This window comes from Aphidius gifuensis, linkage group LG2, assembly GCF_014905175.1.
Source record: "Aphidius gifuensis isolate YNYX2018 linkage group LG2, ASM1490517v1, whole genome shotgun sequence".
Taxonomy (NCBI): domain Eukaryota; kingdom Metazoa; phylum Arthropoda; class Insecta; order Hymenoptera; family Braconidae; genus Aphidius; species Aphidius gifuensis.
In genome coordinates, this window is record NC_057789.1 from 25,281,913 (window position 1) to 25,298,552 (window position 16,640).

Below are 16,640 nucleotides of genomic sequence, written 5' to 3' on the forward strand. Positions count from 1 at the left end.
GAGACTATCAATATTGAATTCACGGTCCCTTGAATTGCATTTATATAAATTGTATTGTTTTTTTTTTTATAATAGAAATTTTGATCATCTTTGTCATAAAAATTAATAATAAAAATTAGTAGAATTATTATTTTATTGATATTAAATAATTAGATATGAAACAGATACATATATATCTGTAAAATTATTTTAACAAAAGAATTTTAGATTATTTATTTCATAGACAACAAAAAAGAAAAGGGAAAATTGTTTTTAATTTATTTTTTAAATCTTTGTAAATTTAAGATAAATTCCATTTAGTGGAGCAAGTAGAAAACCTTTTGGATTGACCTTGTATGGAATTTCTGTTTTTTCACAAACATCTACATAATATTTTTCTAGCATTTTGATGATTCCAACTTTTGATTGTTGATAGGCAAATCGTGCACCTAATAAATTTAATAAAAAATTAATTTTTAAAATCAATTTACATTATTTTATTTTTTTATATTAATATCATACCAACGCAATTCCTTGGACCATCTCCAAAAGCTTGAAAACTCATTGGATGCCTTGATTTAATTGCCTCATCAGTAAAATTATACGGATTAAATATTTCTGGATTTTTATATAATTTTGGATCGAAATGAATCCCTTGAGTTGCAATAACGATAGCTGTGTTTTTTGGAATTTTTATATTTGTTCCAGAAAATGTATATTCAGATGTAGATTTTCGACTGAGCATGGTTCCTATTGGATACTTTCTCAGTGTCTCTAAAACAAGAACAAATATTTATTTAATATTTATTTATTTTAATAATAAACTTAATTATATTATACCTTTAAATATCATGTCTAAAAATTTCATATTTTTCACTGAATCATATGTTAATTTTCCATTGGCAGACAAAGTATCTCGTATTTCTTCTCTAAGTTTATCTTGATAATCATGATGCTGGGCAAGTTCATAAAGCATATTTGCCATTGTTGAAGCTATCAATAAATATAATTAATTTAAAAAAGATCAAAGTAATATTTATCAATTTTATTTATATGCAAATACTAACACGATGTTTCGAACCCAGCAGAAAAAAATATAAATAATTGTGAAGCTAACAATTCATCAGTTAATTTAATCTCAGGCAATTTTTCAGGATTATCTTTAATTTCCATAAGATAATCCAAAAAATCATGTCGATATATTTTATTTTCACGTCTATAAGTCATTGTATCATTCATTATTTTAATAAAAAAATTTGTAATACCATGATTTTTAACAATTGGTGCTAAAAATTCATAGACTGATGGAATGATTTCTCTCATTTGAAATAGAAAAATTTTTTTCCAAGTAAATTTAAATACTTCTTTACCCATTTGACGAAATTCACTATCATTTTCACATTCCATTGCTTTCATATCTAATCCAAAAGCACATGTGCCAATGACATCAGTTGTATATCTTGCTGTTAAATCACGTGCTTCAATAATATTATTTTTATCAATAACATTGTCCATATATTTTTGTAACATATCACCACAATTTAATAATAGATAAAACATATCTTTTAATTTTCCAGATGTAAACACCGGTGATAATTTATGTCTAAGTGGACGCCATCGTTTTGTTTCAAGTGCTAATAAATTTTGTGATAATGGATCAGCTTTTTCATATGTTTTTAGTGCTCTATCAGAAAATTTTGAAAAATCACTTATAAGAACATCTTTAACTAGATCTAAACTTCTTATTAATAATACTGGTTCACGTCTAAAGAATAATCCAACACATGGTAAATCACTATTATCATCATAATATTTTTTTAAACAATCACCAATTGATTGTTTTCCACGTATTACATCACCAAGATTTCCAACAAGTGCTGTTGGTGCTGGTCCTGTTACACCACGATCACTCCAAAATGTAAAACTTGAAATCGACCATTTGTAAATAATTAGCATCAAGACAAATAGACCAGCAATTATTTCCAGTATCATTATTAGTACCAAGTGATTTAACAACTAGAACAAAAAATATAATTTACAATTTTTTAACTTTTTTATTTAACAGGAAAGATGATAACGTACTTTGACACGTAATTTAATGAGTGAAAAAAAAACAATGACGTTGATTTTAACTTTGAAAAAATAGTGATTGAAAAATATTATAAATGGTTTTTTTTTTTTTTTTGTTTAGACAATATTTCTAATGATGATTACGTCAAAATTCAAAAAAAAATATCATTTTTTTTTTAAATTATTTATTACGTGAAACATAAACTATAACTATTAAAATTTAATTTTTACTATTATAATTAAAAAAAGAAAATAAACAGTTATTTAAAAAAAAAGAATTTATTTATTAAAATTGATGATAAATTCTTCTTAAATAATAAAACCTTGCTAGATTTGAATTTAATCTCGTCAGTAGTTAACGAGTTACTAAAGAAATAGAAACTTTATCTGTGATGGATTGCTTTATCTGTGAACGTGATGAGTGACGAGATACTAATTATTATAAAAAAGATAGATAAAAAATTGAAAAAAAAAATTGTTTTACAACTAGATAATACGTTACACGTTATACAAGTAGTTGATAAAAAAAAAACATATTTAATAAAACGTGAAATGTCCTTCAAATAAAATTTACTCAACACAATTTAACATTACTTATAATTAATTTATTTAAATATAGCATTAATATCTTGATTTTAATATACATAAAATATTCTATAGTTAAAAATAAAAAATTTATACAATTGGTGTTTTTATTATTTTTAAATAAATTCCATTCTCCGGAGTTAATAAAAAACCACGCGGATCAATCTTGAAATTTTTATCAGTTTTATCACAAATATCAACAGTGTATTTTTCAAGTATTTTTACAATTCCAACTTTTGTCTGCATTGTTCCAAACCTTGCACCTGAAATAATTTTATTTATAAAAAATAAAAACTTATCTTCTTTTTTTATTTATTAAAAAAAAATTTAATAATTATATTACCAATGCAATTACGTTGTCCGTCACCAAAGCTGTTAATAAATTTAAAAAAATGATAATAATAATTATTTAGTTTATTAATAATTTATTGAAAACGAAAAAAAAGATAAATATATTTATGATAAATACCCGAGGAAAGACATTGGATGACGACTTCTAATAACTTTATCACTAAATCTTTCTGGATCAAATTTATCTGGATCTGGATAATATTTTGGATCATGATGTATTGCATATACTGGTATCCATATCACTGTATTTTCTGGTATAGATATATTTGTATCTGGAAATGTATATGACGTTGTTGACACTCTCATTATTTGTGTTAATGGTGGATATTTTCTAATTGTCTCTTTAAATATTTTATCCAAATAAAACATATTTTTAATTCCTTGATAAGTTATTTTTCCATTTGATTTTTCAAGTTCATTATTTATTTCATTGCGTAATTTTTCTTGAATTTTATGATTCATAGCAAGTTCGAGAAGACAATTACTTATTGTTGAAGATGATGATTCATAGCCAGCCAAAAAAAATATAAATAATTGAGCAGCAAGAAAGCTATCTGTTACTTCTGAAAATTGAGAGAAAATAAATTATTTAATATTGTAGAAATAATTGACAGTTGGGCGACCCAAAATAAAAAAAAGTTTATATAAATTAAATATAAAACTCACCAATATCTCCTAGCTTACTTGGATCCTCCTTGAGCATTTTCAATTGATCAACAAAATCATGTTTTGTAACATTATTTTTAATTCTATAATCAATTGTATTTTTAGTAAGATTTATAAAAAAATTAAACAACTCATAGTCCGTTAATAGAGTACCAATTATATTATATAAATAAGGTGATGAAAAACATCGTAATCCAAATTTTAATAAATTTTTCCAATTTGGATCAAATATTCTTTTAGCCATTGTATTGAATGAACTATCAGTATCATCAAGAGCATTTGCTTGTAGACCAAATGCACATACACCAATCACATCAAGTGTAAATTTACCAGATATTTCACGCATATCAACAATTTTGCCATTATATTTATTTAAATAATCATCAAGTTGATCAGAACACTCGATTAATAAATAAAACATTTCACGTAATTTTCCCGATGTAAATGCTGGTGTTAATTTAGCTCTTAATGGTCGCCACCTTGCTGGCTCTAAATTAAATAAATGCATTGTCAATGGATCGGTCTTTTCATGTGTACCATATCCACGATCCATGAAACTTGAAAAATCTTTTATTAATATTGATTTAATTAAATCCATGTCATTTATCATTAATGCTGGTCGACGATTTACAAATAAACCAACTATTTTTTCATTATTATATTCGTTATAAATTTTACGAAGAAAACAACCAATTGAATATTTAAATGTCACAAGATCAAGTACATTACCAAGTAGTGGTATTGGCTTTGGTCCATTTACATTACGTATTTTCCAAAAATCAAAGTAACATGTTAACCACTTGTAGTAGTAAATTATTGATAACAGTGATATGGTAACAATTAATAATTCCACTGTTACAAATACCATTTTAGTCACTTAATTTATCATCAACAACTTCAATCAACCGTTATCATTTTTAGACTGTCAATTAATTTCTGATTAGTTATTGTTTTTTTTTTTTTTTATTCACTTATCTTGATAGTAGTATTATTATTTATTTAAAAAACACAGACTGAATACATAAAATGACGGAATGAAAAACAATAATATATTCGTTTATTGACATAATATTTTATTTTTGAATTTACAATTTATTTTTGTTTATGTTTTATAAATTTTTTAAAATATTATTTTCGTTTATTATAGGATAAAAATTAATCGCATGATTAAAAAAATTATTATTACTCAAAATTTTTACATAAATGTATTTTTTATAAAATTATACAATTGGTGTTTTTGTTATTTTAAGATAAATTCCATTTTGTGGTGTTAATAAAAGTCCACGAGGATTTATTTTAAAATCTTTATCAGTTTTATCGCAAATATCAACTGTGTATTTTTCAAGTATTTTGATAATTCCAACTTTAGTTTGCATCGATCCAAATCTTGCACCTGGAATTTTACATAAATTTAAATCAATATTATTGTATTGAAATTTAGTTAAATATTTTTTTTTTTTTTATAAATATAATTACCGATACAATTCCTCGGTCCATCTCCAAAACTATTTTGTAAATAAAAACGTTAAAATTATTAGATAAGGTAATACTTAATTTTAAAAAAATATCAATCAAAAAATAAACCTTAGAAAAGACATTGGATGACGACTTTTAATAGCTTCATCATTAAATCTTTCTGGATCAAATTCATTTGGATTTGGAAAATATGTTGGATCACGTTGTATTGCATATATTGGTATCCAAATTTTAGTACCAGTTGGAATTGTAACATTGGTATCAGCCAGTGTATATGGAGCTGTTGATTTTCTCATCAACGTTGTAACTGGTGGATATTTTCTTAATGTTTCTTTAATTATTTTATCAAGATATTTCATATTTTTAATTCCTTCATATGTTATTTTACCATCTGCATTATCCAATTCATTTTTTATCTCTCGGCGTAATTTATCACGAAGTTGATGATTCATACCAAGTTCAAATAAGCAATTACTCATTGTTGAAGAACTCGTTTCAAATCCAGCAATGAAAAATACAAATAGCTGAGCAGCTAAAATTGTATCGGTCAATTCTAATAAAAAAAAAAATATATAAATTAATTAATTAATTGATTTTAAAGTTTAATTATATTTAAACTTACCAATATCACCAATTTTACTTGGTTCATCTCTTAGTGTTTTTAATAAATCAATAAAATCATGTCTAATAATATTATTATCTTTTCTATAATTCATCGTGTCGACGGTTAGATTAACAAAAAAATCATTAAGAACGTTATCAGTGAAATATTTACCAAAATAGTTATACAAAAATGGAGCAAAACGACGAAGCCTATGTCTCATCATTGCTTTAAAATCAAAACTAAATATTCTTTTTCCCATTTCACGAAAAACACTGTCATCATCAGCAAGTGAATTTGCTTGTAATCCAAATGCGCACACACCAATTACATCAGTTGTAAATCGAGCTGATATTTCACGCATATCAACAATTTCACCATTAAATTTATTTAAATAATCATTCAATTGATCACCACATTCATTTAATAAATAAAACATTTCTCGTAATTTACCAGATGTAAAGACTGGTGTTAATTTTGTTCTCAATGGTCTCCAACGTTTTGATTCCAAGCTAAATAAATGAGCATTAAGTGGCTCAAATGTTTCATTAAATTCAACACCACGATCGGTAAAACAATTAAAATCTTTAATTAAAACTGTCTTAATTAAATCTAAATCTTTTATTATTAATACTGGTTCACTTGTTGTAAATATTCCAACGAATTTTTCATTGCGCCAATAATTATTGTCATAAATATTTTTAAGATAACAACCAATTGAATATTTTAACGATAATAAATCATATATATTTCCAACAACTGGTATAGGTTTTGGTCCTGGTACACCACGTATTTTCCAAAAATTAAAATTTGCAGTTAAATAATAATATATACCAATTATTATTGACACAACACCAATAAATATTTCAACACTGCTGAAGCTCATTTTAAAATAATATATTCTTCTCTTTCAAAGTAAATTTACACTACTTGTTGCTGTCTCGATCCAAGCTTTAATGATACAATGTATTTATCTCCAAATAATTTATAAACATTTCGACTTTAATATCATTCACCCGACGAATGACATATTTAATCCAACAATGCAAGATTATCAGATGAGATTTTTATTTTCTTTCTTCATTATCATATTTCTTTGTAAATTAATAACAAAATTTATTTAATCATACATGTGTTTATAAATCATCGTTTCAATGATTTATTATTTTTTGAATTAAAAAATGAATTACATTTAAATATCATAATTTATTTGATGTTAAATAATAGCCAACTAATTTAATTATTTAACGCATATTTTAATAACTACAAATTTTCATAAAATTGATTTTCCTTTTTTTTATCATAAATTTTATATGTATATGTAGATGAATTCTTTGTCTGTTCATGACATTACTGATAAATTTATCTTGTCGTTGTATGATTATAAATATTATGATCTGGAAATTTATAAATAATTCATGATAATAATATTGACATTGTCTGTTTTTATTGTTTTTAAAAGTGTCTGTCATAAATGTCGTTGATAACAAAATATTTTTTTGCCGTATCATTAATCGTTATCATTGGATTAAGTTTTTTTTTCAATATAATATATTCAAAAATATTATTATTAGCTTTGTTTTTATTAGTAAATTTTATTTCATGCCCCAATAAAATAATACGTACTTGATGTGTTTGATGAATGCTACTACTTTTTTTTAAGTAGCAAATAAAAAATTATTATATGATTATTTTTCATACATGGTTGTTATATTAATCATCAAACCGATAGTGCATTTGTCATCATTGCATTATTGTTATTTACATATTTTTTTTCTTTAATAACAATTAATTTTTGTTTTTTGTTTTATACATTTTTCAAAATATTATATTTGTTTATTAGAATAAAAATTGATAAAGTAAATTTTTTAATATATTTTTATTTTATTCATCAAAGAAATTACTGATACTTGAAATTTATATATAAATGAATTTTTAATTATACAATTGGTGTTTTTGTTATTTTAAGTTCATTTAAAAATTATTTATTTTTCTGTAATAAAATTTATACAACTTATTACTGTGTCAAGCTTGAATATACAATGTATTTATTTCCGCATAATTTATAAATATTTCCTCATTCACATCTTTAACATGACAGATTACAAATCTTTAATCAATAATGTAAGATTATCAGATGAATTTTTATTTTTATTTATTTATTATATATTTCTTTGTAAATTAAAACAATTTTATAAATTATACATTAATTATAAATCATTCTCAATCGTTTCAACTCTCAAAATTTATTATTAGTTTAATTGAAAAATTAATTACATATAAATATCATAATTTATTTGATCTTAAATAATACTTGAAAACGTAATTTTAAATACTAAAATTTCTATAAAATTGATTTTCCATTTTTATTGTATTTCATATAATAGGTAGATCAATTTCTTATTGATTATGATATTACTGATAAATCTATCTTGTCGTTGTATGATTGTAAATATTGTATCTGGAATAATTTATAAATTCATGATAATAATATTGACATTGTCTTATTTTATTGTTTTATTGATATTGTTTTCATAATCGTCGTCGAAAATAATATATTTTTGCTGTATCATTATCATTCAATTTGAGCTATTATTATCAGCATTGTTTTATTTAGATTAAGGTATAATTTTATTTTATACCTAATAAATATGGTACATTACTTGATGTGTTTGATGAAGGCTACTACTTTTTTAATTAACAAATAAAAAATTATTATATGATTATTTCATACATGGTTTGTTTATATTAATAACGAATTGATTTTTGTTTTTGTTTTGCATTTTCAAATATTATATTTGTTTATTAGAATAAAATTGATAACGTTAATTTTTTAATATATATTTTTATTTTATTAAATCAAAGTAATGTTACTTGAAATTTATATATAAATAAATTTTTTAATTATACAATGGTGTTTTGTTATTTTAAGAAAAATTCATTTTGTGGTGTTAATAAAAATCCACGTGGATTTATTTTTTAAATCTTTATCAGTTTTATCATAAATCAACTGTGTATTTTTTAAATTTTGACGATTCAACTTTAGTTTGCATCGATCCAAAATCTTGCACCTGAAATTTCCATGAATTTAAATTAATATTATTTAAACAATAAACTTTTAGTTAAATATTTTTTTTCAAATATAATTACATAAATTTCTCGGCCCATCTCCCAAAACTTATTTTGTAAATGAAAACGTTAAATTATTAAATAAATTTGATATAATGAATAAAAAAATATCAATTAAAAATAAATTAGTAAACATTGGATGACGATTTTAACAGCTTATCATCAAATTATCATCAAATTCATTTTGGATTTAAAATATGTTGATCACGTTGTATTGAATATATTGGTATCCAAATTTAATACCATTGGAATTTCAACGTGGTAATCAACCAGTGTATATGGAGCTGTTGATTTTCTCATCAACGTTTAACGTGGATATTTTTCTCAATGCTCTTTAATAGCACATAAGATTATTTCATATTTTTTAATTCCGTCAATGTTATTCTTTCATCTGTATCAATTCATTTTTATCTCTCAGCGTAAATTTATCACGTAGCTGATGATTCATACAAATTCAAACAAAAAACAATTAATACTGGTTGAAGAATGTAAAAATCCAACGCAAGAAAATACAAATGCTGAGCAATAAAATTGATCATAAATTTTAATTAAAATATGGTATTATTCAATAGTTTGATTATTTATTCATTTATTTATTTAATAAATTATTTTTACACTTACCAATATCACCAATTTTACTTGGTTCATCTCTTAGTGTTTTTAATAAATCAATAAAATCATGTCTAATAATATTATTATCTTTTCTATAATTCATCGTGTCAATAGTTAAATTAACGAAAAAATCATTAAGCACATTATCAGCAACATATTTACCGAAATAGCTATACAAAAATGGTGCAAAATTACGTAATCTGTTTTTTATTGTTGCTTTAATGAAACTAAATATTTTTTCATTTTTACGAAAAATACTGTCATTATCAGCAATGAATTTGCTTTAATCGAATACGCACACACCAATTACATCAGATTATAAATCGAGTTTTATTTCTGTATTATCATGAATTTTACCATAAATTTATTTAAATAATCATTCAATTGTTTTAGCACATTCATTTTAATAAATTATCATTTCAATAATTTGTTAGATGTAAACTGGTGTTAATTTTGTTTCAACGGAATAACATTTTTTAAGTTAAATAATGAGCAAACTAATTTTTATTATTCAATGTAATTTACAAAACTAAAATTTTATAAAATTCTTAATTAAATCTAAATCTTTCATGTTAATTGGTTTATGATATAAATATAATAAATTTATCTTGTCATTGTATGATTGTATAAATATTTTAAGATAAAATAATTTAATATTTTAACGATAATAAATCATATATATTTCCAACTTAACTGTCATAATTTTGGTCTGGTACATAACGTATTTTCCAAAATTAAAATTTGCAGTTCAATAATAATATATTCAATTAATACACAACACCAATAAATATTATCAACGCTGTTAAAATTCATTTTTAAAATAATGGAATTTTTATTTTTTCAAATAAATTCCATAACTTATTGTTTTTCTGATATGAATGATACAATGTATTTATTCCAAATAATTATATTATTTGCAATAAGGTCATGATAATAATCATCATATAATCTACAGTAAGATTATCAGTGCACTTTTCTTTTCTTTTTATTATTTTTTCATATATATAAATTATCATTTGCAATAATATTATTGAAAGAAAAAATTTTGTGATTAATATGGTAATCGATTAAAAAGAAAATTATTTTGTTGTCATCATTTACAGTTATTCAGTAAATTTTTTAAAATTAATTTTCGTTTTGTATGAATAATTTTATATAAGTAAGTGAGAAAAATGGTATACTAAGGTTAAAACTCAAATGGAAATATTATTAACTTATTAATCTCTTAGCTACATTTCTCAAGGAACTTTTTTGGTATTTTATTTATTTATTTAAAAATAAATTAATGCAATTTATTTGTAGTTAATCAAGGTTAATTAAACAAAAGATGAATAAGAAATAATTGATGAAAATTTATCATTATTGTAATGTTAATCTTTTATAATTTTCATAAATCTGTTACCAAAATAATAAATAATATTATTGTAACTAAATTTTTAATGGTAATTTTTAATGGATTGTTTTGAAAATAATTATATAATAATTTTTCTCTAAATTTTGAGTAGAATTACTATGCAGATTTATTAATTTAATAATTTTTCGGAAATTTTTTGAAAGTAATTTTTATCTGTATAAATACCTCTTTAATTAACTATACATTTTGTTTTATACTTTTCAAACTTATATTTGTTTAAAAAAATAAAATTTACAACATTATTTTTTTTTTAAAAATATATTTTCATTTGATTAATTTAAAAAATTATTGTTACTCAAAATTTATATATAAATGTATTCTTCAATAAATTATACAATTGGTGTTTTTGTTATTTTAAGATAAATTCCATTTTGTGGTGTTAATAAAGCACCACGTGGATTTATTTTAAAATCTTTATCAGTTTTATCGCAAATATCAACTGTGTATTTTTCAAGTATTTTTACAATTCCAACTTTAGTTTGCATCGATCCAAATCTTGCACCTGGAATTTTACATAAATTTAAATTAATATTATTGCAATAAACTTTAGTTGAATAATTTTTTCTCTTTATAAATATAATTACCGATACAATTCCTCGGTCCATCTCCAAAACTATTTTGTAAATAAAAAACATTAAAATTATTAAATAAAATATTTAGTACATTAAATTTAAAGAAAAAATGTATTAATTAAAAAATAAACCTTAGAAAAGACATTGGATGACGACTTTTAACAGCCTCATCATTAAATCTTTCTGGATCAAATTCATTTGGATTTGGAAAATATGTTGGATCACGTTGTATTGCATATATTGGTATCAAAATTTTAGTACCAGTTGGAATTGTAACATTGGTACCAGGCAATGTATATGGAGCTGTTGATTTTCTCATCAACGTCGTAAGTGGTGGATATTTTCTCAATGTTTCTTTAATTATTTTATCAAGATATTTCATATTTTTAATTCCTTCATATGTTATTTTACCATCTGCATTATCCAATTCATTTTTTATCTCTCGGCGTAATTTATCACGAAGTTGATGATTCATACCAAGTTCCAACAAACAATTACTCATTGTTGAAGAGCTTGTTTCAAATCCAGCAATGAAAAATATAAATAGCTGAGCAGCTAGCATTGTATCAGTCAATTCTAATCAACAAAAAAATATATAAATTAATAGATTAATTAGTTTTAAAGTTTGCCTATATTTAAGCTTACCAATATCATCAATTTTACTTGGTTCTTCTTTCAGTGATTTTAATAAATCAATAAAATCATGCCTATTAATATTATTATCTCTTCTGTAATTCATCGTGTCAACAGTTAAATTAACAAAAAAATCATCAAGAACATTATCAGCAAAATATTTTCCAATATAGTTATACAAAAATGGTGCAAAACTACGAAGCCTATGTCTCATCATTGCTTTAAACTCAAAACTAAATATTCTTTTTCCCATTTTACGAAACATACAGTCATCATCAACAAGTGAATTTGCTTGTAATCCAAAAGCACACACACCAATTACATCAGTTGTAAATCGAGCTGATATTTCACGCATATCAACAATTTTACCATTGAATTTATTTAAGTATTCATCAAGTTGATCAGCACATTCATTTAATAAATAAAACATTTCACGTAATTTACCAGATGTAAATACTGGTGTTAATTTAGCTCTCAATGGTCTCCAACGTTTTGATTCCAAGTTAAATAAATGATTATTAATTGGCTCAACTGATTCATTAAATTCAGCACCACGATCAGAAAAAAAATTAAAATCTTTAATTAAAACTGTTTTAATTAAATCTAAATCTTTTATTATTAATACTGGTTCACTTGTTGTAAATATTCCAACGAATTTTTCATTGCGCCAATAATTATTGTCATAAATATTTTTAAGATAACAACCAATTGAATATTTTATCGATATTAAATCATATATATTTCCAAAAATTGGTATGGGTTTTGGTCCTGGTACACCACGTGATTTCCAAAAATTAAAATTTGCAGTTAAATAATAATATATACCAATTATTATTGACACAACACCAATAAATATTTCAACACTGCTGAAGCTCATTTTAAAATAATATATTCTTCTCTTTCAAAGTAAATTAACACAACTTGTTGCTGTCTCGATCCAAGCTTTAATGATACAATGTATTTATCTCTGAATAATTTATAATCATTTCCACTTTAGCATCATTAACTTTACGAATGACGAAGCACATTTAATCCAACATAAGATTATAAAACGAGTTTTTTTATTCTGTATTATCATGATTTTTTTGTAAATTAAAAAAAAAATTATCTTGTTGTTTTTAGTTATACAGGTTGTTTATAAATTATCACTTGCAATAATTTGTTATTGTTCAAATTGAAAAATTAATTACATTTGAATAACATAATTTATGTTACATAATAGCAAACTAATTTTATTATTCAATGTAATTTACAATAACTACAAATTTTTATAAAATTAATTTTCAATTTTTCTATCGGTGTTTGTTTTATGATATTACTTATAATAAATTTATCTTGTCATTGTATGATTGTAAATATTATGATTTAAAATAATTTATAAATTCATAATAATAATACATTGTCGTTTTTTATTGTTTTAAATATTGTCTGTCATAATTGCGGTTGAAAATAAAATAGTTTTTTGCTGTATCATTAATCATTATCATTCAATTAAGTTATCTTTTCAATAAATATAATAAAAAATATTATCAGCTTTACTTTTAAGTATGTATTAACAAGTAGTGGATTTTATTTCTTACCTTATAAAAATAGTACGCACTTGATGTGTCTGATGAATGCGACTAGTTTTTTTTATTAACAAAATTATTATATTATTTGCAATAAGGTCATCATAATAATCATCATATAATCAACCGGTAGTGCACTAATCATCATTGTATTATTGTTATTATAGTTGGAATCCGACAGTTGATACAATAATATGAAAGAAAAAAATTTTTGTTGATATAATACTGGTAATCGATTAAAAAGAAAATTATTTTGTTGTCATCTTTTACAGTTATTCAGTAGTCTTTTTTAAAATACGAGGATCGTTGTTGTAGGTGAAATGAAATTGGAGAAAGAAGTGATTAAAGGTATACTGAGGTGAAAACTCAAATGGAAATATTATTAACTTATTAGTCTCTAAAGAGCAAAGGAAAATTCTTGTTGAGCTTTTTTATATTTTCTTTTTTTTTTTAAATAAATTAATTTGTAGTTAATCAATGGTTAATTAAACAGATGAATAAGTCATATTGAAATTTATCATTATTGTCATCGTTAATCTTTTATATACATATCTGTAATAAAAATAAAAATAATAATAAAGATTAATTTTTTTAAGAAATTTTTAATGGATTAGTTTTGTAACATTGTATATACTAATAATTTTTTTTACTCTAATTATTGAGTACATTATTTTATTTATTTTATTTAGTGTTTTGAAAGTAATTTTTTCATAAATAAAAATACCTCTTTGCTTATCCTATGTTCCTGAATCCTGATACGAACTTGTCTTTTTTTAAAAAAATACAAAATGTTACTTAATTTTTATTTTTTTAAAAATATATTTTCATTTGATTAATTTAAAAAATTATTGTTACTCAAAATTTATATATAAATGTATTCTTCAATAAATTATACAATTGGTGTTTTTGTTATTTTAAGATAAATTCCATTTTGTGGTGTTAATAAAGCACCACGTGGATTTATTTTAAAATCTTTATCAGTTTTATCGCAAATATCAACTGTGTATTTTTCAAGTATTTTTACAATTCCAACTTTAGTTTGCATCGATCCAAATCTTGCACCTGTAATTTTACATAAATTTAAATTAATATTATTGTAATAAACTTTAGTTAAATATTTTTTTTTTTTACAAATATAATTACCGATACAATTTCTCGGCCCATCTCCAAAACTATTTTGTAAATAAAAACGTTAAAATTATTAGATAAGGTAATACTAAATTTTAAAAAAATATGAATTAGAAAATAAACCTTAGAAAAGACATTGGATGACGATTTTTAACAGCTTCATCATTAAATCTTTCTGGATCAAATTCATTTGGATTTGGAAAATATGTTGGATCACGTTGTATTGCATGTATCATTAATCATTATCATTTAATTGAGTTATTTTTTCAAGATATATATTTAAAAATATTATTATAATCATTTTTAAAAATTTCTGTTGATATAATACCGATGATCGGTCAAAAAGAAAACTATTTTATTGACATTTTTTACAGTGATCTAGTTGTTTTTTATTTTTTTTTTTTAATTGTTTATATTATTGGCGTTAATTATTATTAATAATTGTTGTTTTTAGATGTTGAATATTGAAGACGGGTTTGTTGTTGTTTTCAGCACATTATTTCAAGTACTATTTAATGGACTTTTAATCAATTTAATTATTTTTAATTACACTCATATGTTGTTGTTGTAATAACCTTAATTTTTTTTTTGTCAACAGCTTTAACAATTAATAAAAATATCAGCTATAACAATCAACAATTGTTGCTGCTAATTAATAATTATTTCACCAGGATGTCAACTTGATCAATAATATCATTAGAAGGTTTTCATTAATCAATTTATTTTTCACTTGTTTGTTGTTTTATAATTATCTCAAAAATTAAAAAAACCTTGATTAACATTGATTATTATTAATCAGTAACAGACCTATATATTTTACCAAATGATAATGTTTTTTTTTCATTAAAATCAAAGATCATGTATAATTATAAGTGACGTACTTTAACAAATAAATAATTATACGACAAATAAACTTCCCAGACATTGAAAAAAAATCATAAAAAAAAAAAAAAACAACAACTCAATTAGAAAACTTGTTGTTATTTTGAATTGAGTTGTTTTTTTGCTGATAAAATAAATTGACAATTTTCCTAGGATTTTATAAAATAACATGCAATTTTTTTTCTCTAAATTTAGCCAAAAAAAATTATTGTTTAATATACAATTGAAAAATAAATAACATGTAATTATTTTTCATCAAAACAAAAAAAAAACCAGATAAAAAGTATCATCAATTACATAAAGTTTTTTTTTTTTAAATAATTTGACAAATAAATATATTTTCTTTCCTTAAATTTTATTCATAAAATATTTAATCAAAATATAATTAAAAAAAAAAAATAATAATAATTAATCAATTTTTGATAAATTGTGACGTTTATCATTGATTGAGACCCCATTATTTCGTCAAGTTCATCCATGTATAAATTAATAAAACAATAATAATAATTTATTTAAAAAACAAAAAATGATAAAATAAATGTCTAACGGGTTTGCAACGTCAACAAGCAGACCGTGGACTTTGGAACCACGTGGAATTAAATAGTGGGGATAATATCAAGTACATAATAAATTAAAACTACATTAATTTATATATTGCTATTTTCACTTTTACAATTTTTAATTATTATTTACAATGTAATTGGTTTGTTTTTTTTTAAAGATGAATATGTATTTTTAATTAATTAAATAAATGAGAATTTATTTTTATTTTCTATTGGTAAATTAAAGAAAATAGGGTCATTCGAAATACAACTTCACTTGTGAAAATTAGAGAGTACAAAGTGCCTTGTCCTGAATGAATAAATTGTCAGATAATTTTTTTAAATTGTCAATAATATTATCAATAAAATTTTCATTTTGACAAATCAATTGTTGTGATAAAAAAATAATAATTGTTTGATTATTTTTAATTA

At 22.3% G+C, this 16,640-nt stretch overlaps 4 protein-coding genes across 4 annotated transcripts; all 4 read right to left on the reverse strand.

Moving 5' to 3' along the window:
* Nucleotides 1-233: 233 nt before the first annotated feature.
* On the reverse strand, nucleotides 234-4,569 carry LOC122850652. The gene is made up of 9 exons (XM_044149783.1): nucleotides 3,652-4,569; nucleotides 3,104-3,548; nucleotides 2,978-3,006; nucleotides 2,740-2,897; nucleotides 2,062-2,103; nucleotides 1,047-1,995; nucleotides 820-972; nucleotides 502-753; nucleotides 234-428 (listed from the first exon to the last, which is right to left on the reverse strand). Exons 1-9 carry the CDS (start codon nucleotides 4,517-4,519, stop codon nucleotides 265-267), a joined length of 3,060 nt encoding a protein of 1,019 aa, XP_044005718.1. The 5' UTR covers nucleotides 4,520-4,569; the 3' UTR covers nucleotides 234-264.
* Nucleotides 4,570-4,869: 300 nt separating this feature from the next.
* Nucleotides 4,870-7,573, reverse strand: LOC122849805 (cytochrome P450 6j1-like). The gene is made up of 4 exons (XM_044148627.1): nucleotides 5,750-7,573; nucleotides 5,236-5,680; nucleotides 5,128-5,156; nucleotides 4,870-5,044 (listed from the first exon to the last, which is right to left on the reverse strand). Exons 1-4 carry the CDS (start codon nucleotides 6,612-6,614, stop codon nucleotides 4,872-4,874), a joined length of 1,512 nt encoding a protein of 503 aa, XP_044004562.1. The 5' UTR covers nucleotides 6,615-7,573; the 3' UTR covers nucleotides 4,870-4,871.
* A 3,596-nt stretch (nucleotides 7,574-11,169) lies between these two features.
* Nucleotides 11,170-13,291, reverse strand: LOC122849806 (probable cytochrome P450 6a14). Its single transcript, XM_044148628.1, has 4 exons — nucleotides 12,101-13,291; nucleotides 11,587-12,031; nucleotides 11,468-11,496; nucleotides 11,170-11,385 (listed from the first exon to the last, which is right to left on the reverse strand). Exons 1-4 carry the CDS (start codon nucleotides 12,963-12,965, stop codon nucleotides 11,213-11,215), a joined length of 1,512 nt encoding a protein of 503 aa, XP_044004563.1. The 5' UTR covers nucleotides 12,966-13,291; the 3' UTR covers nucleotides 11,170-11,212.
* A 1,040-nt stretch (nucleotides 13,292-14,331) lies between these two features.
* Nucleotides 14,332-15,020, reverse strand: LOC122850653 (probable cytochrome P450 6a14). The gene is made up of 3 exons (XM_044149784.1): nucleotides 14,908-15,020; nucleotides 14,800-14,828; nucleotides 14,332-14,718 (listed from the first exon to the last, which is right to left on the reverse strand). Exons 1-3 carry the CDS (start codon nucleotides 15,018-15,020, stop codon nucleotides 14,546-14,548), a joined length of 315 nt encoding a protein of 104 aa, XP_044005719.1. The 3' UTR covers nucleotides 14,332-14,545.
* Between the last annotated feature and the right edge of the window lie 1,620 nt (nucleotides 15,021-16,640).